Source organism: Salvelinus fontinalis, chromosome 38 (genome assembly GCF_029448725.1).
Source record: "Salvelinus fontinalis isolate EN_2023a chromosome 38, ASM2944872v1, whole genome shotgun sequence".
Classification (NCBI taxonomy): Eukaryota; Metazoa; Chordata; class Actinopteri; order Salmoniformes; family Salmonidae; genus Salvelinus; species Salvelinus fontinalis.
Genome location: NC_074702.1, coordinates 8,258,382 through 8,281,340, shown reverse-complemented (window position 1 = coordinate 8,281,340; position 22,959 = coordinate 8,258,382). Strand labels below are relative to the sequence as shown.

The 22,959-nt window shown below is 43.4% G+C and overlaps 4 protein-coding genes across 8 annotated transcripts in view; 3 read left to right on the top strand and 1 right to left on the bottom strand.

The window, feature by feature from the left end:
- The window catches only part of LOC129837212 (C-Jun-amino-terminal kinase-interacting protein 4-like), a 57,100-nt gene extending 55,254 nt beyond the window's left edge, over nucleotides 1–1,846 (top strand). The window contains exons 27-28 of the mRNA XM_055903194.1: nucleotides 657–761; nucleotides 837–1,846. Coding sequence (XP_055759169.1) covers nucleotides 657–761; nucleotides 837–946 — 215 coding nt within the window. The 3' untranslated portion in view covers nucleotides 947–1,846. The remainder of the gene's footprint in view (nucleotides 1–656; nucleotides 762–836) is intronic.
- Nucleotides 1,847–1,960: 114 nt separating this feature from the next.
- Nucleotides 1,961–4,248, bottom strand: LOC129837691 (transmembrane protein 238-like). The gene is made up of 2 exons (XM_055904059.1): nucleotides 3,623–4,248; nucleotides 1,961–3,136 (listed from the first exon to the last, which is right to left on the bottom strand). Exon 2 carries the CDS (start codon nucleotides 3,124–3,126, stop codon nucleotides 2,800–2,802), a length of 327 nt encoding a protein of 108 aa, XP_055760034.1. The 5' UTR covers nucleotides 3,127–3,136; nucleotides 3,623–4,248; the 3' UTR covers nucleotides 1,961–2,799.
- A 557-nt stretch (nucleotides 4,249–4,805) lies between these two features.
- On the top strand, nucleotides 4,806–12,138 carry LOC129837824 (coiled-coil domain-containing protein 106-like). Of its 2 annotated transcripts, none has more exons than XM_055904283.1 (9): nucleotides 4,806–4,947; nucleotides 5,505–5,584; nucleotides 5,708–5,806; nucleotides 5,996–6,226; nucleotides 7,049–7,105; nucleotides 7,269–7,511; nucleotides 9,474–9,644; nucleotides 9,753–10,056; nucleotides 10,900–12,138. In XM_055904283.1, the coding sequence occupies exons 2-9, from the start codon at nucleotides 5,515–5,517 to the stop codon at nucleotides 10,955–10,957; spliced, it is 1,233 nt and encodes a 410-aa protein (XP_055760258.1). In that variant the 5' UTR covers nucleotides 4,806–4,947; nucleotides 5,505–5,514; the 3' UTR covers nucleotides 10,958–12,138. The 2 variants fall into 2 exon arrangements, with proteins under 2 accessions (XP_055760258.1, XP_055760259.1); XM_055904284.1 differs by lacking the exon at nucleotides 4,806–4,947 and adding an exon at nucleotides 5,002–5,253.
- Nucleotides 12,139–12,415: 277 nt separating this feature from the next.
- LOC129837823 (splicing factor U2AF 65 kDa subunit-like) lies at nucleotides 12,416–21,413 on the top strand. 4 transcript variants are annotated; one of them, XM_055904279.1, is made up of 13 exons: nucleotides 12,416–13,000; nucleotides 13,420–13,482; nucleotides 13,653–13,794; nucleotides 14,302–14,340; nucleotides 14,872–14,981; nucleotides 15,170–15,321; nucleotides 15,749–15,865; nucleotides 16,037–16,175; nucleotides 17,291–17,370; nucleotides 17,723–17,863; nucleotides 18,374–18,460; nucleotides 18,945–19,196; nucleotides 19,292–21,413. In XM_055904279.1, exons 1-13 carry the CDS (start codon nucleotides 12,952–12,954, stop codon nucleotides 19,424–19,426), a joined length of 1,506 nt encoding a protein of 501 aa, XP_055760254.1. In that variant the 5' UTR covers nucleotides 12,416–12,951; the 3' UTR covers nucleotides 19,427–21,413. The 4 variants fall into 4 exon arrangements, with proteins under 4 accessions (XP_055760254.1, XP_055760255.1, XP_055760256.1 ...); XM_055904280.1 differs by lacking the exon at nucleotides 14,302–14,340; XM_055904281.1 differs by lacking the exon at nucleotides 13,420–13,482 and having other exon boundaries at nucleotides 12,417–13,000.
- The last annotated feature ends 1,546 nt before the right edge of the window (nucleotides 21,414–22,959 follow it).

The window sequence follows — 22,959 nt, the reverse complement described above, 5'->3', positions numbered from 1 at the left end:
CAAGGACTTGTTAGAAGGGAGTGGGACAAATGAATGCACCTAATGACTGTGGGAAATGAATTCAAATCTTCCGTCCCTCAGACTGGAATTTGGCATCACCTGATTTTACGTATCTTTGTGTTCTTTATTAAGATGCTTAGTTTTCAGATTTTAAAATGGCCTAATTACGTGTAAGAAGCTTTTACTAGTTAAAATGATGAGCGAGTTTTGTGACTTCCTTTTCAATGATGAGCATTTTTGGGCTGCACCTCGACTCACGTTGGTTGAGCGCCCTCCACTTCTTTCCTAATTACTTTTAGCAACATTTAATTTGAAGAAAATTATTTTATTGGTAATGTGCGTTGCTTTTTTTATACAGTTCTTCTGAAGATTAATTGCGCGTGGAAAATGTCTGTCCCCCTTAAAATTAACCTTTCTACATTTGGCCCCAGTAGGAATATAGTTGAATAGCCCTGTTCTACAGTATTAAATACTATGCAGTTATTACAGAGTTATTAGACAGTATTATATCATGATACTATGCAGTTATTACATAGTTATTAGACAGTATTATATTGTGCTACTATGCAATTATTGCATAGTTATTCGACAGTATTATATCATGATACTATGCAGTTATTACATGGTTATTAGTATTCTATATCTGTGTTCCCCAGGCTGTGTGACCAGCTCCTCTACAATAGGAGGCGGTGCTGTGACTCTAGTCTCTACCTCTCAGCTCATCCTCAGTGGAGGAGAGGGCTACATCAACTTCCGCATCGGTGAGTTGAGGACATCACGTGGTTGTCATTAGAGTGGTTGTCTGACTGACTCTGTCTCCCTCTTACCTTTTCCAGGCGACGACGCGAATGACGGCGCGCCCGAAGCTGCCCCGCTACGATCAGACCGCAGTCACATGATCATCTGGCAGAGCCCCATCCCCTCCCTGCCCAGCGCCGCCCTTTGACCACACCCACATCCTGTCTAGAATGAGACAAGGAAGGATTAGACAGAGATGTCATACAAGAGACCAGGAAGTACAAATGGGAGCCATGTTTTAAGGGGCTACATTCACTAGGAGTTCCATTTGGATATTTGTTCTAGAATCTTGGGATTAAATTAAGACATCACAGCTTAATCCTTCTTGTCTCACTCTGTTATTCAGTTGCTACCCTCATCCCCTTGACTAAACCTTTCACCTGGTTAACCCAGTCTCCTCTGTGTGCCTTAATGTGATTTGACAATCGTTGCTGTGAGATTGGTCATTGTACAATGTTTTGTGTTTTTTGTGAAACATGTTTCCTCATCATGGTAATCATATATGGGCAGCAGGTAGCCTAGCGGTTAACCACATAACATGCACACTCAGTAGCATATCATTCCATGACGTTGGCACAAGGCATTATACCCTTGTTCAAACTTGTTTACATTGATACTGAGATGTAGTGTTGAAGCTGCTGGGTTCCTAATAACTATTCTTGCATAAGACCCTGGCCTTCAGTTCCCATTGCATGCTGGGTAAATCTGCAGCGTAATTGCACTTTATTATCGTGTGTGTCTCTTAAATCTTTTGAAATGATTGGCTAATCCTCTTAAAGATCCCAGAGAAATTATCTTATGTCTGCTCGTCATGACTTTGTGAAACACACATGTTTTGTTAAAACAAAAAAAATGTACGTTTTCATTTGCAGAGCGATAAGGGAGTGGAAGTCTCAAAAGATACTTAAACTATTTTACTATGCAGTATTTGAAAGTGTGTTTGTGTGTGTGATTCATGTCTGAAAATGTTAATCATAACTGGACTCTATGCAAGATAATCTATGTATCTACTTAAATCTATGAAAAATAAATTTTGGGAAATACTTTCATAAAATATCTGTTTTCAAGTCAATATAATGTAATACTTTACACCCCAAATCTTCACAAATGCCCTTTGGTAGGTTATTTTATAGTTTTAATACAATTGTATCATGTAATACAAAAACCCTATTACGATTCAAAGAAAACCACAACACATGGATTATTATGAATATACAGACCAATTCTGTACAGATTCAAGCCTAAACAAACCAACCAAGTGAACTATGAATGGCCTCCATGCTTGATCGTTTAAAATCCTATTCAGACAGTCTGTACAATTCTGTTATCTAACGGAGGTGTTTCAGCAAAGGTCAAGTCCCAATAAAAAGCAATGACCGACCGTTTTTACATCTTGCAATTGACACTAGTGAACTAGCAGTATGTAAGTCTCTTCCACCGTGGAGGCTGTGGAACTTGGGTTAAAGAATGAGGGAGTTCTATAAAATGTCTCTTAAAAACTGAATCTTATTACTGCCCCAGGTGAAGCCGGTTAGCGTTGATTAGATTTGTTTTGGATACAGGCTCCCTCCCAGTCATGAGCCCAGTGCCCCGTTTTGGCCGACGGCGAAGTCAGCTCCAAAAAAAGGGACAGGTTAATCATGTGGAGTAATGAGTAGGATTCTGGGTTTTTACATACAAAAATGATTGCTTTTGATAAAAAGGCTTTATCTGCCTTCCTAATGAAAACTAGTTTGAAAATGTGAACATATGCTGCCTTTGACAACATGACCGAGCGGCGCAGATTACTGTGTGATTTGAGAAGGGCGCTCCTCCCAACCCCGCTTTTGCCCGTTCACATCACAGGCCATAGCCTGGTTCATTTAATAGCACTCCCTCAATGCCAACAATACCGCTCACAGACCCCCAGGCAGTTTGACTGTCAGGGGCCAATAGTCTAATGGAGACACTGAGGATCCTCCCCTACAACCACACCCTTCTCCTACGCCTGACCATGAAGCATCATGAGGGGCTGCCGTGGCTCCTGGGGAGTCGTATCCTGCGGCTGAGGGAGCGGGCCAGCCGGTCCATGGCACCCATGGTTCCCCATAGCTCCTTCCTGGAGGTCAGGCCCTCAAGGTTCCCGCTGTACCACATGACCCATCCTCCCAGGGACATGAGCATCAGTAGAGCCCCAGAGTACACCAGCAGGTCCCCAAAGTCCTGTCCCTTAATCTCTAATGGGGCGAAGACCCCGACCAGCAGAGCAGACACACCTAGCAGGTCCATCAATATGGCAAACGCCAGGGCCAGCTTACAGTGGGACAGACCATCATAGTGCTGCGCCATGGTCACTCACCTGGGGGACAGAGAGGTGGGGGAGGTGAGGTGTGTGGCACATTGACAGACATAAATCTTGTGCATTGACATTGATCAGAGTAAAATCACAATAGAGTCACCTCTGGCAATGATAGGGGGTTCACTCTAGACATACTGGTCGAGTGGGAGGATATTGTATGAACATAAACATTACACCATGGCGTGTATGTTCTGTAGCTATTAAAGTACAGGTATGTGTGAAATAATGTAACCATGGTCAAATAACTACAGTATGTTATTTAAATATTTACTGTGTCTGTGTATTTAGGCCTACACTTTTTTTTGTACCTTTTTATGTAACATTTTAGGTTCCTACAATACTCTTCGATGTATCTTTATTCATAGGAAAAACAGGTGCCACACCTGAGCGCGATGATACTCCCAGCACAACCAAGACACTTTTGTGTTTCGATGCCAGTTAAAAAACACATTTAAACACAGAAAAACAAAACAGATTAATACTCACCTCATCACAGGTGCAAATGCATTTTGATTAGTATCTTTTCAATGTTTATCTCTTAAAAATGTAAGTAGAATCCACTCAAACTGTATCCTTCCGGTTCTTCACTGGCAGGTAAAAACAGTGACTCATGAGTGAATAATGTTACCTGACACCTCTCCACTCCCCCCTCACCCGAACTTTTCTACACTGACGAATATCATTGGTCCGGTGTCCTTTGGTCAGAGCAGCACTAAACGAAAGCAAGAAAAACCTGTCAAACAATATTTTACTTTTCAATTCTTTTCATACTGACATTTATTTTGGAATATGAAATATAATGTATATACTAAACAACAATATAAATACAACATGCACAAATGTCAACGATTTTACTGAGTTACAGTTCATATAAGGAAATCAGTCAATTGAAATAATTGAATTAGGCTCTAATCATCTGAGACCAGCCGCCCACTGGGCAGCCAGACCCAGCTGATCAGAATAAGTTTTTTCCCCACATCAGCTGTCCCGGGTGGCTGGTCTCAGATGATCCTGCAGGTGAAGAAGCCAGATGCGGAGTTCCTGGGTAGGCGTGGTTACATGTGGTCTGCGGTTGTGAGGAAAGTTGGACGAACTGCCAAATTCCCTAAATACGAAGTTGGTGTCAGATTACGGTAGAGAAATTACAATTAAATTCTCTGGCAACATCTCTGGTGGACATTCCTGCAGTCAGCATGCCAATTGCACGCTTGCTCAAAACTTGAAACATCTGTTGCATTGTGTTATGTGACAAAACTGCACAATGTAATGATCATGCTGTTTAATCAGTTTCTTGATATGCCACACCTGTCAGGTATATGGATTATCTTGGCAAAGGAGACATGCTCGCTAACAGGGATGTAAACAAATTGTGCCACAATATTTTTAGAGAAATAAGATTTTTGTGCTTATGGAACATTTCTGGGATGTTTTATTTCAGCTCATGAAACATGAAAGCAACACTTTACATGTTATATTTTTGTTCAGTATATAATTTGTGTTCTATTTAATAATTAACAATTAATACAATACACAAGAGCTTTCCATTGATAAAGATATGTATTTACAGTGCGAAACCTGGGTTGACACCGACAACTGGGACGGGATCCTGACTGTACAGCAGAGTTTTTTCGTTACAAACTAAATTTTGGTAAATTATAGACTCTCCCTTAGGTAACCGGAAATGACGGCAAAGGACGTAAACAAGACTTGTAAAATAAACGCTAAATTGTTATTGTTCTAGCTAGGTACGAAAGTGGACAGAATGAACGGGGTTTACATATGAAATACTGTGTTATAACGACTGAATAACGGTTCGTATATCATTGATTTGTAGAGAACTCCACCAGAAAATATTTTGTGCGTAAAAGAAGCAGTTAGCTTGCTACTAGTAAAATGGCTAGCTGCTGATTATCTAACTAGCCTGTGTAAGATTAGCAGAGTCCTTATGGCAATTTGATGTGTAGCTAGCTAACGTGTCCATTGTTTATTATAACGCTACATCTTGCAAACTAGCATGTCAGTGACGAACATCGTGTATAATGTGCTAATATAACTTGCTAGTTCGCTCGCAAGTGTAACGTTAGACAAAGGGGAATAAAGCGATCTGTGCGAAATAAGTAGGTAACTTATTCTGCATCTCAGCTGATAATTGACATACTGTAACTACTAGTAATTACATTTCTAGTGGCATAATTGCATCCATGCTTAGTTAGCAAGCTGAAGGCAACACTTCGAAGTTATTACTAAACTGACTGCATACTGTTACATTTGCAACGAAACATCGTCGATGGGAGTTGTTTTCCATCATTGGATGTTGTGTGCCAAATGTAATACATTAATAAACCTGTATTGTTTCTGTACAATGAAGGGTGCACGAGATGCAGGAGGGAAATATTAATGACGCTTTGCCTACCTCCAAGAACCACACAGGCACCCACCCCATGCAGAGTAAGATTGTGAAACCTTCTCAAATCTGCATCATTGATATAGCTGTGTATTAACCTCTTCATGACAAAGTGATAACAGTTATTTATCCATAATAATGCCTACTGTATATGTCTCCCTCTGTAGCTCCGAAGAACGAGGAGGCCTATGAAATCTCCATTCCCTTTGAGGAGAACAACTTTGAGCAGCAAGGCTTCTTCAACCAGAATGAACAGAGTTTTGACGGTTCATATCAAAGCTTTCATTTCCTACTAGATCAGAACCCATAACATAGATGAATGTAGTTGAATGACCATCTGGAAGGACAGTCCAGTGAGTCCACTCACCTGGTTTCTCCGGTGCGAATCGGTTAGTGATTAAGATTAATCCTGATATTCATTCCCTGACCCTTAACTTCCTGTGTGTGTTTCTCAGAGTCGCCCCCTCCCTCGGGCGCCCCCCCACCAGGCAGCTCGTACCTTCTGATCACCAACCTGCGGACGCAGCTGCAGATCTCCCTGGAGAAGAACTCGTGGCTGCACAAACGCATCGAGGACCTGGAGGAGGAGAGGGACTTCCTGCGTTGCCAGCTGGACCGCTTCATCTTCTCTACAAAGACCCAGGGCCATCAGAACCAGGGCCCCAGCGAGAGCCAGTACAGCAATGGTGAGAGAGGGGCATGGAGAGGGTTTGGGAAGGAGGATGGACACAGTAGGGACACAACCATGATGGAGAAAGATGTATTGTGATTAGAGAAGTTCTACCATGCTAACCACACCACCCACGTTGCGTGCACGAGCGTTGCTAAATATATGTACACATGTTATTCAATAATTTCATCCCAACTGCTTGTGCACCTCAACCAGCGCCTGCGTAGCCAGGCGCTAAAATAGAACTTGGTTCTATTTTAGACGCTTGATGTGCTGCAAGACCCGCCTCTCCCATCTCATCATTGGTTTTTAGGAGCATATACCCACGTGGGTGATTGAAAGATGGAGGTCCACACCACCATTTGGTGGTGGTAATGTACCTTAAATATCGTTGCCAACCGCCATATAAAACTCCACAAAAGAAGAAGAATGAACAAACATCCCCTTTTTGTCTGTGGATTAATTATCGGAGTAGAGAACACACGATTTTGTATGACTCAACATGGGTAAAATTTATAAAAAGATCGAGCAAAAAATCAGGACCATATGCATTTCAGGTAAAATAACAACCCAATGTTTATTTTCTAGGACAAATTAGCTAGCAACAGCAAGCTAGCTAAACGTCCATGAAAGTTTCATGTGTGTTTCTACCTGTCCTCAAATTAAATAGTTGGTCCACAGTTGGTTTTGGTATTTTAACCTGCATGAACGCGTCTGGTGGGGATAGACAAAATCAGCACGTAGATGCACGCGTGGAGCTGGTTTGTCAGCATGGAAGGCAACATACTTTTTACAGGCATAGATTTATTCTCGGGAACCGTTGTTTTTCCTCCTGCAGGCTATGACTCTAGACGTTTTGAATGGAAGCCGAGGAGAGAGGGGGAGCGGCCAGCTGGTAAGGACTGCTTTATGACCTCACTAGTCCCTTGTTGTTCATGATACATGTATCTAGATCCAGAGCATATTCTATACATTCTCATCACCTCTCACCACTACTGGCCTCAGTTCACTGATCACCCTCATTGATCTTCTCCTTTTCCGTCCGTTAACCCTTTCAGAGCAGAAGTCCGAGCCACAGCGTTTCACATCTCGTCAGATATTCCAGCGAAGACCATCACCCACTGCCATGGCCCCACCCAAAAACCACACTTCCAGCACGATAGCCAATCAGATGGCCGCGATGAGCTCCATGTTCAGCTCCGGGGCCTCCCAGACCCTCTTGCAGGGGCACAGCAGTGGCAGTAGCAGCGCTATTAGAGCCACCATGAGTGACATGAATGCACACGGGAGTGTAGGGCCAGGTAATGGGATCCAGACTAGAGGTTGACATATGAACAGGACTCTTGCAGGTGCCAAAGGATTCTGGCAGGAATGGGAGAGGCCTCCCGAGTAGTGCAGTGGTCTAAGGCCCTGCATCGCAGTGCTAGCTGTGCCACTAGAGATTCTGGGTTCGAGTCCAGGCTCTGTCGCAGCCGGCCGCGACCGGGAGACCCATGGTTCAGCGCACAATTGGCCCAGCGTTGTCCGGGTTAGGGGAGGGTTTGGCCGGCAGGGATGTCCTTGCTTATGTATATTTGAGCAATTGCATGTACTTTTGATACTTAAATATATTTAAACCAAATACTTTTAGACTTTTACTCAAGTAGTATTTTACTGGGTGACTTTCACTTTTACTTGAGTCATTTTCTAATAAGGTATCTTTACTTTTAAACAAGTATGACAATTGGGTACTTTTCCCACCACTAATCAGGATAGTACAGGGGAAGAAATGGACAGTACCAGATGGGACAGGAATAAATGTTCACTTCTGTGACAATCTCTAATCCAAACTATGAGCACCTCTAGTCTAGCACCTCTATCACATCACCTCTATCACCTCTAGTCTATTTCCTCTAGTCTAGCAACTCTATCACCTCTCGTCTAGCACCTCTATCACCTCTAGTCTAGCACCTCTAGTCTATTTCCTCTAGTCTAGCACCTCTATCACCTCTCACCTCTAGACTATCAGCTCTATCACCTCTAGTCTATTTCCTCTAGTCTAGCACCTCTATCACCTCTCACCTCTAGTCTATCACCTCTAGTCTAGCACCTCTATCACCTCTCACCTCTAGACTATCAGCTCTATCAGCTCTAGTCTATTTCCTCTAGTCTAGCACCTCTATCACCTCTAGTCTAGCACCTCTAGTCTATTTCCTCTAGTCTATCACCTCTATCACCTCTCACCTCTAGACTATCAGCTCTAGTCTATTTCCTCTAGTCTAGCACCTCTATCATCTCTAGTCTTGCACCTCTAGTCTATTTCCTCTAGTCTAGCACCTATATTTTATTTATCTTATTTTACCGTTATTTTACCAGGTAAGTTGACTGAGAACACGTTCTCATTTGCAGCAACGACCTGGGGAATAGTTACAGGGGAGAGGAGGGGGATGAATGAGCCAATTGTAAACTGGGGATTATTAGGTGACCATGATGGTATGAGGGCCAGATTGGGAATTTAGCCAGGACACCGGGGTTAACACCTCTACTCTTACGATAAGTGCCATGGGATCTTTAATGACCTCAGAGAGTCAGGACACCCATTTAACGTCCCATCCGAAAGACGGCACCCTACACAGGGCAGTGTCCCCTGGGGTATTGGGATATTTTATTAGACCAGAGGAAAGAGTGCCTCCTACTGGCCCTCCAACACCACTTCCAGCAGCATCTGGTCTCCCATCCAGGGACTGACCAGGACCAACCCTGCTTAGCTTCAGAAGCAAGCCAGCAGTGGTATGCAGGGTGGTATGCTGCTGGTATATCACCTCTAGTCTAGCACCTCTAGTCTAGCATCTCTATCACCTCTCACCTCTATTCTAGCACCTCTAGTCTAGCATCTCTATCACCTCTCACCTCTAGTCTAGCATCTCTATCACCTCTATCACCTCTAGTCTAGCACCTCTATCAGCTCTAGTCTTTCACCTCTATCACCTCTATCAGCTCTAGTCTAGCACCTCTATCAGCTCTAGTCTAGCACCTCTAGTCTAGCACCTCTAGTCTAGCACCTCTAGTCTAGCACCTCTATCACCTCTAGTCTAGCACATCAGTCTAGCACCTCTATCACCTCTAGTCTATCACCTCTAGTCTAGCACATCTATCAGCTCTAGTCTAGCACCTCTAGTCTAGCACCTCTAGTCTAGCACCTCTATCACCTCTAGTCTAGCACATCAGTCTAGCACCTCTATCACCTCTAGTCTAAAGTTTGCAGGTCTTGTTTGTCTGTTTAGATTCCCTGTCCCTTCTGGGGGAGGCCGAGGAATTCCTGGAGCAGGATGGCTACATGAACGAGGAGGAAATGATTTCAGGAGAGGACGTGATGTCAGAGGGCATGAGCAGCGGTGGGCACCCAGGGATGAAGAGGAGGCGGGTCTTCCGATTCACCAGGGAGAGGCAGAGAGGTGAGGGACAATGGCAGCCATGTTACTCATGCCATGTTCCAATGCTTTGGAAATGCTTCTTTCCTTCCTTCCTTGAAGTAGGCCTAATCAATCCCCATCTCCCTCTAGTCAAAGACGCTGCAGGGGTTCTGTTTCGCTACAAGAAGATCCTGCTGACCTACCAGCGGCTGAAGAACATGTCTAAGGCCTTCCAGATCCACGGCGTAGACCGCAACACAGTGGCCTCCACCACGCCCATCGCTGAGATGCTGCTGGTGGCCCCGGAGAAGGTGGCGGAGGTGGGCGAGTTTGACCCGTCCAAGGAGAAGCTGCTGGATTACGCACGGCGCTGCTACGTCGCCCTGGACGAGGAGACGCTCAGCAGGGTGCAGGCACTGAAGAAGAACAACCTGCTACTACCCATCTCCTACAGGTTCAGACACTGATGGGGGGAGGGACGCTGGGGCCAAGGCGATGAGGGGAATCTGGGGTCCAAGGGGTTGGGGGGGGTGCTCTGGGGGGAGGAGGGCTTCATTTTGTCGTGGAGAAGAGCAGGGTGGGAATTTTGGAGAAGGTCATCACGCAACCATCTCCCTAAGATTCAGACATTTATGGAAAGTTAAGATTTGTGTATGGGAGCGCTGGATATGTAGGGAAGGTTGTTGCCCATCCCATACACAGAATCTGTTTTCTATTGTTAACTATTTGTTCAGAATCCTTTTGAAGCTGAGGTAATGAACTATAGCATTCCTTATTTCTGACCAGAGTACTATTGAAGTTTGTAGTACTTTATTTCAGTGCAATTTTGACACATAGGGCCCCATTTTGCCAATGCCAAAAAGTGGTGCTATTGTCTGAAGAGGCCATGCTACTCCCAAATACTTACAGTAGCAGCATGAAGGTACAGTGGTCAAATCATAGATTTGTAGCATTCCAAACTGGCTCTTTATTTTCATCATACTTTAAATAAGTGCCATGCTGACTATTTGAGGTAATACGGTCTTTTTTGACGATCATCTATTTTGCGCTGTCAGAATTTCACCTTTTAGTGTCTTCATGTAAAAGTGGTGTCATTTTCTGCGCACTCACAAAAGCAATGCCAATACTATACATCTTTATTTACAGATAAATGTTTGTTGTTTGGATAACATTCCCTCGTCTTTTCCCTAGCACTTCTAAAACAAATGTATTATTTGTGCACTTAAATGATGACCTTATTTAGATATTTAAAAAAGCCCACATCTTGTGATTTTGGATCTGTCTCTCATTTCTCCAGGTTGAAAGGAGGAGAGGATTCTCTTAAAGAAAAGGAAACTCACGCGACCACAAACTGAACAAAGCAAAGAGTAGTTGCACACTATTGCTCAGATTCAAGCCTTTAGTAGAATCATTCCAGTGTTCTGTCAGAAAGCTTCCAGGTTCTGAAACAAAGGAAGTTAGCTAGCTGACTGACCACTGGTGTTGTGTCTGCACCAGAACAACAGAATAAGCAGATACTCTTTGCTTTGGAAGGAGGATGGGGACAGTTTTGGGGACAGTTCTACTGTGAGGCTAAGCTGTTGTACCACAAATACATCACTTTTTTTGTTGCACCAGAATATATTCTGTCACTGTAAAGTGCCACTGTAGCATACAGTTGTGAGATGTGTAATTTGACTGAAGTGTGGTGTAGCGTAACATCACGTACCCTTTGTACTGTGCTACGAAGATTTGTTTTTACTATAATAGTAGTATGATTTACTATGCTATTTCACCATCAGTTGAGATTTGTGCTTTCTTTTTTCAGTCCTTTACTGCAATACTTTGTTTGCTTGGGTATAATTTATTACAATTAGATTGCATACTATTAGGTTTCTCTTTTTTGTGTTCCAATAAGCTCAGTGATTTCCACAAAAGGGACAAAATACAAAATGTTGATTTTTATTTGAAAATCTCTATGTAAATCAATATCAATCACCAGTTCCCCATTACAATTGCATGTGAAATTAACTCTTGTTGGTCAGTTGTTTAGACAGAGCTGTTGTTGAACTTAATAATAATGTTAAAAAAACAATAGCAGTAGTATTGGCGATGGTGTAATATAGTGGTATATTGTGTGTTTATTATACTGAAACTGGTACAAGGAATTGCTGAGACCCCAGGTTGTCTGAGTTTGTGAAAGGGTACCTCTCATTTTAAACTTCATGTCTTACTTATTCACAACACAAACTCTCCCAGGGACGGGTATCAGTGTGTACAACTGCTGAAATCATGTTCCAAAACCTTTTATACGGGTCAGAGATGTCATTTTTACTTTAATAAGGAACCAATCATTTACTGAAAGGTACAACCTGTATCATTTAAGATACCGGTATCTGTGTGCAGCATTTCAAAAATGTTTAATATTGTATTTCTCTTCAAGAATAATGAGGAGTAGCCTGTAATTCAAAAACTGATAATGTTTGGTTGATTATACAAATTGTATGGACTGTAAAAATAGAAATGCCATTAAAGCATTTGATTTCTTAAAAAATCATGATTTGACTTATGTTTCTCTCTGAGTGTGTAGAAAAGGAGATGCTAGAGGAAAAACATGCAGCGGCCCTGGGTCAAACTCCTTTCTGTTGTAATCACAGATCTGAGAGGTTGTTTCTGAAATCAATAAAGGGAAATCTAGCTTTCACGTATCCAATGCTAAATATAATGTCCAATGAAATATCTTCTTGTTTGGTGCTAGAGCAAAGAGAACATACTGTATTTACACTTTTTGCAGGTTGAATAACAGGCCCAAAGGGGGCGCTAAAAGTAAAAGGTGTATATCAACTTCCGGTGTCACGGGGTGCCTGGGAGACGAAACGCAAAAAGCGGGCATACCGAACATATCCCGTATTTTCTCCTTGGAGACATTTAATTGCAAAACATATATATTGGGACGATTTCAAACACCGTTACAACATCAACAGGACAGACGGCATAACATTGGATGTGCAATTGTACCAGCATATCCGTATTCACTCGATTTGCTAACTAATTAGCATTAGCTCGCTACCACGACTCCTTCAAGAACAGGCCCCAGCCTGGACTTTGCTTTAGCTATCTAACTAGCTAGCACAAGATAACGCGTTCTTAGTGTAAACTACAACCACATCTTTATAACTCACTTGGAGTTGTTCATGTTGATGTGTGGTTCATTTTGATATTTCTAAACCGTTGCATTGGTGTTGTGTAGCTAGTTAGCATTTACTAAGTGTTGGTCACTTTTTTCGCAAGCTAGCGACCGCGCCGCATTCCCGTCCATTTTACAGTCACAACTAACTAGCTAGCTAGGGCTAGCAAATAAGAAACGGCGATGTCGGATTTCGACGAATTCGAGAGACAACTGTCTGAAAACAAACAAGGTAAGCTAGCTAGTTAATCACTTATGTTTTATAACCAAATTCTAAACCAGCTAATTAGCAATCGCATATCATCACAACACACAAGCGCGAGCTGGATAACTAGCTGGTAGTAACGTTAGCTGCTAGAGCCCACACTGTCGCAGCTGTCGTTCCAGGCACATTCGTGTGGCTATAACTAGCTAACCCATTGTTTAAAAGTAACGTTTTTTATGTCACTAGCCGGTCCTGTTTTGAACCAGCTGACGTTTTCCAGCTCTGTATATGTTGAAGTTGCCAGTTAAAATATTAATCCATGAAAAGTTAACATCTCTTGGCCAAACAGTAGCTATATCCTATGAAAGTAAACACGTAACGGTGTCCATCCTCTTGCCCCCTGTACCACCATCTTCTCTCCTCCCCATCTCTATGGTCCTCTGTAGCTCAGTTGGTAGAGCATGGCGCTTGCAACGCCAGGATAGTGCGCTCGATTCCCGGGAACACCCGTACGTAAAATGTATGCAAGCATGACTGTAAGTCGCTTTGGATAAAAGCGTCTGCTTAATGCCATAACTATAGTATTTTAACTCAACCGTTTTTCTCCTCCCCCTCTGTTTTCTTTCCTCCCTCTTCCTATTGTTTCACCGTTCCTTCCCTTTGATTTCCCTTCCTCCAGCGGAGAAGGACAAGGAGAACCGCCACCACCGTCGCTCCCCCTCTCGCAGCCGCAGCAGAGAGAGGAAGAGGAGGAGCAGAGACAAGGACAGACGCAGCAGGGATCGCCGTGGAGACAGCAAGGAGCGCAGACCAAGACGCAGGTAACTACAGCATTGTCTTACTGCACGCTCTCAGGTGTGTAAGAGACCTAGTTACGTGCAGGTACTACGTACTGGTTAGAGTAGGGCTATCTGCACACCTGATGAGTGAACAGTATCAGGACACTTGGAAAATAAGCAACCCAGGCAACACTGACTTTACCTGAAATAGAAAGCTCTCACGAGCATATTGTTGCACAACATTATTCCTCTGTCTGAGGTAGCCCACCTATGCCGTAATAACCAACGGGTAATCTAACCTAACAATTCCACAAATACTACCTTATACACACAAGTAGTAGATCTGAAAGGAGTGGATGTGGTGAGCGCTCCAGCAGAAGACCATATTGCTTATACCTATGCAATCCTTTAGGATCTATGTGACATTCATACAAACAGTGGCTTGGGGCTAATTTCCAATTGCACTCTAGTTCCACTTCCTGCAGTGGAACTACCTGTGACTAGGGTTGGAGTGAAATGAAATGTGAACTCCTTCCAATGTCATTTCAGCTCACCATCCCAACAACAACCCCAAGAGATTGCTGTAAGGTAATACAGCAAACTAACACAGAGCTTGTTTCTGCATTATTACAATATCACTCCAGTCACTCTAGCAAGTGATCTTTCCTCTGATTGTGTACTATCCACTCATGTTTACAACAGTGTAGTATATCCTGTGTATACCATTGTGTGGGAAGGTTTTGGTAAGGGGTTTCTATGGAGAGAGAGAAATGAAACTGTAGGGTCAACTCTGTAATAATGGGTTACATTTGTAGGGCTTGTGACATCATCCACTGTAAATGTCATTTAAAAGTAGTATGTCATTTGAAATCACTTGTATTCGTAAAAGGTATAATAATTTATAACATGGATTCAGAAGTGTAAACCTGGTGTTTGTCATAGATGGGTTAAAGAGAAGCTGTAGGTTTCTCTAAAGGCCTGAAGGACTTTATAGGACTTGACTCACAGGACATCACAAGTAATTACTTATATTTGTCTTTTTACTTCATCTGTTTCTCCCTGCGCTCCTCTGTTGGTCTTTCTGTCCTCACTTCTCCTGTCCTATTTTCTCTCCATCAGTCGTTCCCCGCACCGTGAAACGAAGAAGAAGAACAAAGTGAAGAAGTACTGGGACGTCCCTCCTCCTGGCTTTGAACACATCAGTGTGATGCAGTACAAAGCTATGCAGGGTAAGAGAGGAGGCCTCACTTCATCATCCTCTTCCTCTCTCCCTTGTTCTCTCTCCTCTATTTTCATCTACTCTATTCAACTCTGTGACCCTCGTTTGGCCTCATATTTAACTGAGTTCTTTCTAATACTGTCTTGTTCTGGAAGCTGTATGAATGTTGTGTTTTTAAACATGTGACTTCTCCTCAAGCTGCGGGTCAGATCCCAGCCACGGCCCTGCTGCCCACCATGACCCCAGACGGCCTGGCCGTGACCCCCACTCCTGTCCCTGTGGTGGGAAGCCAGATGACCAGACAGGCCCGTCGGCTCTACGTGGGGAACATCCCCTTCGGCATCACAGAGGTCAGTTAGCTCCTGGATGGATGTAGGGACAGAGATCAGAGAGAGGTAGTAGGTAAAAGTTGATACAGCTTAACAGGGCACTACAGGGCACTACATTTAACTTGCGTATGTGCCTAAATATGTAGCTGTGCGACCTGGAATTTTTATTTAGCAGAACCAGTGTGCCTAGAAAAATTAAGGAATCTAGCTTTTATTTCCTCAAATATGTTTCATTGTGCTCCTAAATTTCTTTGTTTGCGCCTATATTTTTGACGTGCTCCTCATAAAACAAGTTCAGCGTAGAGCCTTGACAGTTTAAGGATAGGGGCCGGGCCACCTGATTCTGTCAACTAGTATTTCAAGCTCGGGGATCAGAGAGTGCATAATAAATACTGTTGTTGGAGTGATTCTTTTCCAGAGTATTGCCTCAATGTCTCTCCCTGTGTAGGAGTCCATGATGGATTTCTTCAACGCTCAGATGCGTCTGGGCGGTCTCACTCAGGCTCCAGGGAACCCTGTCCTCGCTGTTCAGATCAACCAGGACAAGAACTTTGCCTTCCTCGAGGTGGGTCTCAACACCCACTTCACTATACTCAATACTGGAGAAGAAATGTGACCTTCCTCAATAGTCCAAAAGGACCCCTTTTCCTTTTATCTGAGCTTTATGAAATCATCTGACAGGTGAAAGTTAACCCTCTACCTTTCTCAAACCTGGTCTGTGTTTGTTGTCCCAAAGTTCCGCTCAGTGGATGAGACAACCCAGGCCATGGCGTTCGACGGCATCATCTTCCAGGGACAGAGTCTGAAGATCCGCCGTCCCCATGACTACCAGCCCCTGCCCGGCATGAGCGAGAACCCCAGCGTCTACGTGCCTGGTCTGTCTCTGTCTGAACGTGTCTGGCTGGCTGCTTCACTCTCTATTTAGTCCATCTTTAAACCCTTCTTAGTCTGGCCTATTTGAACTATTTACCCGTCTCTATTAGAGGTCGACCGACCATGATTTTTCAACGCCGATACAGATTATTGGATGACCAAAGAAAGCCGGTGCCGATTTTTATATATATGTGTGTGTGTATGTAATATGTATGTGTATATATGAGTGTATATACATATATACATGTGTGTGTATATGTAGTATGTGTATATACAGTGGGGCAAAAAAGTATTTAGTCAGCCACCAATTGTGCAAGTTCTCCCACTTAAAAAGATGAGAGGCCTGTAATTTTCATCATAGGTACACTTCAACTATGACAGACAAAATGAGGGAAAAAAATCCAGAAAATCACATTGTAGGATTTTTTTATGAATTTGTTTGCAAATTATGGTGGAAAATAAGTATTTGCACAATTGGTGGCTGACTAAATACTTTTTTGCCCCACTGTGTGTGTGTGTGTGTGTGTGTGTGTGTGTGTGTGTGTGTGTGTATATATATGAGACACACACATGTCAAATATCAAGTCATAGACTTAATTATAATATAATAAACACAGAAATATGAGCCTTTGGTGATTAATATGGTCAAATCCGGAAACTATCATTTCGGAAAATAAAACGTTCAGTGAAATACGGAACCATTCCCTTATTTTATCGAACGGGTGGCAACCCTAGATCTAAATATTGCTGTTACATTGCACAACCTTCAATGTTATGTCATAACTATGTAAAATTCTGGTAAATTGGTTCACAACGAGCCAGGCGGCCCAAAATGTTGCATATGCCCTGACATGTATAGTTAACTACTGATTATTTGAAGATAGTTTTTTTATAAAAAAAAGTGTAATGCTAGCTAGCAACTCACCGTGGCTCCTTGCTGCACTCACGCAACAGGTTGTCAGCCTGCCGTCCAAAAATACAGATTGTTATGAAAACTTGAAATCGGCTGATTAATCGGTCGACCTCTAGTCTGTAGGTTCAGACTGGATTTAGGCTGTTTATATCAATGTTTGGTTGACTTTTTAAATAACTTGTCTCTCCTTCTCTGTCTGTGTAGGCGTGGTGTCCACAGTGGTGCCTGACTCAGCCCACAAGCTGTTCATCGGGGGCCTGCCCAACTACCTGAATGATGACCAGGTCAGTGAGCTAACCTTAACCAGCTTAGTCTTCTAACCAGGTCACCTGGAGCCACCTACTGGGCCATACTGGGGTGTGCTGGCTGGCTGCTCACCTCCTGTGACGTCCCAGTCTGGCCCAGTGAAAACCTCCTGTTTCCTCACATGCCTAGTCAATGCTGGACGCGGTTAGCAGTGTACTGGAGTAACACTGTTGACGGAAGCCAGATAGCTTGAAAGAGCTCCAATAGTCTGAGATGTTAAGTGTTCAACAACATCTCCTCGTCTGACTGTTCTCCCCTTTCCCCTATCCCTCCCATCTTTTCCCCTCTGATCTCTATGGTAATCTCACCCCTTCCCTCTCTGTTCTCCAGGTGAAGGAGCTCCTGACATCGTTTGGGCCTCTCAAGGCCTTTAACTTGGTCAAGGATAGTGCCACAGGTTTGTCTAAGGGTTATGCGTTCTGTGAGTATGTAGACGTCAACCTGAACGACCAGATCACCATGGAGAATCAGGTAGCTAACCAACTCCTGCATTTTTACTTCTTCACACACCATGTCATGGTTTTGGATTTGTTCCAGGTTTTTTTTAAATATCTTCACATTTTTAATTACTTGCATATCAATAAAAATGTAAATTTATGTTATGAAAGGGAAGCTATATTGCTCTTGAGATATTATTAAAATGTATTATGTGTTTCATATATAACACTTTAGCCCCCACAGCAAGAGACACAGCTGATTGATTTGATGACAAAATGATTTTATATATTTACACTCCCAATATTTCAGGGTAATCTGTTATGATTGAACTGAATTGCAGTAAAAAAAAAAAAAAAAAAAAAAGTAAAACCTTTGAAAATGACCATCTGTAGAAAGGGAAAAATACTAAATTCTTCTTTTGGTTGGGTTCTTGAAAGGGGGCATTTCAAAATATAATGTGTAGAAGTGCATAGACCCTGGGGGTTTGTCCTTGATGATGATTGACAGCTGTATTAACTACTTGGAGATGCCCTGTCCCCACAGGCCATAGCAGGACTCAACGGCATGCAGCTGGGAGATAAAAAACTCCTGGTGCAGAGAGCCAGCGTGGGATCCAAGAACGCCACTCTGGTAAGACGGAGATCTGGGCAGGCTGGGAATAGAGTGCTACAGTGGAGTGGGAAGTAGAAGGTAGAGTGAAGCTCTTGGTCCAGGGAGCCATCAGGACATCTGAGAAAGATACACTTGGATAGAGGATCTTGTGCAGAGGGGGTTAGAGGATCTTGTGCAGAGGGGGTTAGAGGATCTTGTGCAGAGGGGGTTAGAGGATCTTGTGCAGAGGGGGTTAGAGGATCTTGTGCAGAGGGGGTTAGAGGATCTTGTGCAGAGGGGGTTAGAGGATCTTGTGCAGAGGGGGTTAGAGGATCTTGTGCAGAGGGGGTTAGAGGATCTTGTGCAGAGGGGGTTAGAGGATCTTGTGCAGAGGGAGACGAGGGGGAGCATATGTTATGCCCTTGGGGCGGCCTGTGCTGTGTCTGTTCTACTTTTCCAATCCCTCATGGCATGTTCTGTATCCACCGACACTCCTTCGCCAACCCTCCTCTCTCCCCTCCAGACAAGTATAAACCAGACCCCGGTGACGCTGCAGGTGCCGGGCCTGATGAACAGCTCAATGACCCAGATGGCTGGCCTGCCCACTGAGGTGCTGTGTCTGATGAATATGGTGGCTGTGGAGGAGCTGGTGGATGAAGAGGAATACGAGGAGATCGTGGAGGATGTGAGGGACGAGTGCAGCAAGTACGGCCAGGTCAAGAGCATCGAGATCCCCAGACCTGTGGATGGGCTGGAGGTCCCTGGCACTGGCAAGGTGAGAGAGAGAGGTTTCTGTCTTCAGCTTTATGACTATGTCTTTTTGAATGATCTCCATTGAACCTCCTTACATTTCCTCTCTCTGTCCTATAGATCTTTGTGGAGTTCATGTCAGTGTTTGACTCCCAGAAGGCCATGCAGGGTCTGACGGGCAGGAAGTTTGCTAACCGGGTGGTGGTGACCAAATACTGCGACCCTGATGCCTACCACCGCCGAGACTTCTGGTAGAGGATGACGACAGACGAGGATAGTGAGGGGGGTGGATTACCTTATTTCAAATCGACCCCTAACCCCACACCACCTAGGCACTTGTTTTGACCTGAAAAGGTGTGAGCGACATAATGTTTCAGCTAGTCCATCAGAAGGCCAGGTGGAGTTCAGAGAAGTACCCAGGGGTAGGGGCTGGGGATCCATTTGGTATTGGGCAAAAGAGAAGGGAGAGATGAAGGGTTTGTATTCTGATGAAAACCAGGAGGGAGGGGTGGGGGGGTTCAAAGATTTTTGTGAATTGTGTGTAGTAACAGGTCAGGGGTAAATCATTTTTTTATACTTTGAGAAAGGGATGGGTCATTCTGGGGAGGGGGAGGTCTTGCCACACCTTATGGTTTGTATTTAAATGGAGGGATTCTGTTTTAAATACTTTGGGAAGGTGAGCAGAGGGGGAAGTCCACTAAGAGTGGTGGATAGATGGATGGAAAGACAGGAGTATTCATCATTTCATATGGGGAGAGGGAGGTGGTGACATTTTTTATTTGGCCCACCAATGTAGATAACATGATCAGATTCTCGTGAAAAGGGGGAAGGAAAGCTATTGACAGGATCAGATAGAAAGCTATTGACAGGATCAGATGGAAAGCTATTGACAGGATCAGATGGAAAGCTATTGACAGGAATGGCCTTGTTTTGTGATTTTCCTTTCTTCTCAGATTTGGACCTTTAGTTTTCCTTGTTTCTTTTCTTCCATGTACATCAGACTAAGCCTCTCTCCCTGTGTGTGTAGCGAGAGGGGGAGAACCTGTAACCATACATAACCAACTCCAATGTCATATTGGACTCATTTATCTGAATGTCAGCTCTTGTGGTTTATACTGTCACACCTTGCATTGTCACCAGGGCCGGAGTTTGAGTACCATACATTTTTATTACTGCCTGTGTTTCTTTGAAGGTTTTGTTTCTTTTTTGGATTGACACCTTTCTTCTAGTGTGAATTTATCCATCGCCATTTTTAGCAGGCAAAATAATTCTATCCCTACACCCTTACCCATCAGAGAGACTGGGAGAGGGGAAAGGCAGGCTTTTGAAGTTTTGAATTGTTATTTTTGAATTGTGAGTGGTAAATATTGGATTGGTGTTGAGTAGGGCTCGATCTGATTCTGATTAAAAGCCTTGTTATTTTTCATGTCACATTCAAGATAAAAATATATGGAGTACTCATTCATGTCTGTGCTTAGCAAGTTTGTCAATACATGGAGTCATTTCATGCTTTGGTATTTTCAGGTAACAATGATTTGAGATTGTAGTCAATATTCAAGTTACTATTGTATTGCTTTGTCTGGAATGAGTTTCTTTTGTTTTGCTTCCTGTTTCAAACCTACCTATAGAATATTAGACCGCTCATACAGAAATCTCTCTTTGGCCCAGGTAGTGTTTGTGTAACTTCTCACCTCAGCAGACAAAATAAAGGTAAAAAGACTAATACCAATGTTTCCTGTTCTGCTGCCCACAAATAAAATGCACTATTTACTTTGACCAAGTTATCAGGCTTTTAGTAACCATAAAAGTCAGGTAGTATTGTGTGATTGTATACCTCTTCTGTTAAGTAATGGGTTTGTTGTCACAAAGGGTGAGATGGGGATATTAAACATGATTTTTTTAACTGAAGGGGGGTGCAGTCTTTTGGACAGGTTCTCAAGTGTTCTATTGGAATGTTCATACTCATCAAAAAGTTGTCCCCTCAACTGTATATATGGTCTCACTTCCTCATCTCCCTCAACCTTTGTCATTACGACTCCAAGGACCACTGGTTACGCTATGGGGTTGAGAGGGAGTTCCCATGTTTTGTGTTCAGACCTAGAGTTGGGCAGTACCAGTGAAATGTGACTTCCTCCCTTTCTAAAATGTGCTTTTTAAATGTTACCATGTCATTTAATTTTAGCTTTTGGGGGGGAATGTGATTTCTTAAGTGAATTAATGGAATAAAAAATGGCTAAAACCACATGTAGTTTATAACAGAATTGTGGATCTTTTATTAAACTAGGCGAGTCAGTTAAGAACAAATTCTTATTTACAATGACAGCCAAACCCTAACAACACTGGGCCAATTGTGCGCTGCTCCCATAGACTCCCAATCACAGCTGGTTGTGATAGAGCCTGGAATTGAACCAAGGTCTGTAGTGATGCCTCTAGCACTGAGATGTAGCCTTAGACCACGGCGCCACTTCATTTTCAAAAGTTGCTCAAACAGGATTTCTGATTATACACACTGAAAATCAGGCGTTGACTTAAAGTGCAAGTAAACTTGGCTTGTATGTTTACATTTGAAACATTTAACAAATGCTCTTAGCCACAACTTCCAGTAGTGAGTGCATACATGTTCATAATGGTCCCCCATGGGAATCAAACCCACAACCCTGACATTGTAAGCACCATGCTCTACCCACTGAGCCACACGTGACTGATTTTGACTGTTTCTCTATTGAAATGTCAAGGTGACTGGCTCAGAACCACAGTACACATAAACCTGAGCTGACTGGTCAGTAGAGGCTTGCCTAAGTGGCATGAAAACAGGTTGACACTGCAGCCGTCAGTACTCCCTCTATACTCACCTGGGGCTTATTCAGGACGGCACAGCTACAGAAGTGTATAGTGCAGCACAGACATGACACTCGTGGGAATAATGAACCATGTCGCTATACATCCCATCTCTGTCTGTGCCGTTGCACTCCACTGAGGAAGGCCAGCAATATGGTGCAATCCCTCTAGACCAGGCAGGTAAATGTTGCCAGAAAGCACAGAATCTAAGATCAGTTTGCCCACCCTCATCCCAAGAGAGAAAACAAGACTGTCCTTAGATCAGTGCCTGTGTGTGCGTGTGTGTGTGTGTGCGTGTACCTGTGCCTGTGTGTGTGAAAGCAGAGCACAATTTGTAAATGCATAGGTTTAAGATTTCTCTTGTCATGACATCACAGAGCAGTAGATCATACTAACATTTAGTGTTTTTACTCTTCTATGCAGTCCTTAGTTCAACTATAGAATATCTTATAGATGACATCATGCAGTGTGTGTGTGCTCCGTTGTGTGTGTGCGCACGCTCGCGTGCGTTTTGGTGTGCGTGCTTACATGAGTGTGTATGTGTGTGCGTGAGTGAGTGTGAGCACACATCACTCTGGTGGTGACAGAAGGACTTTGAGTGATGTGTATATGAGAGTCTGAGGATGTTCACATCAGCACACCGTGTATTATAAAAGACCTGAGTTTACCACTGTCTTCCTATCAGACCATATGAGGGAGGAGAGGTAAAGCCATACAGCCAGGACAGATCACAGTGCCAGAGTCCACTCTACAGCAACTAGAAAAAAGTTACGATATAAAGCACACAAGTATAATTATATTTTGACAGGAAAGCTAATTTGCACAGGCAAGATTAAATACTGTAGGCCAACTTTATGATTGATACCACATTAATTCAATGCATTTCTATGTCAAATCTGACAGCCCCCCTTCCCCCATGCCGTGCGTGTTTCTGGACCCTTGCCCACCCA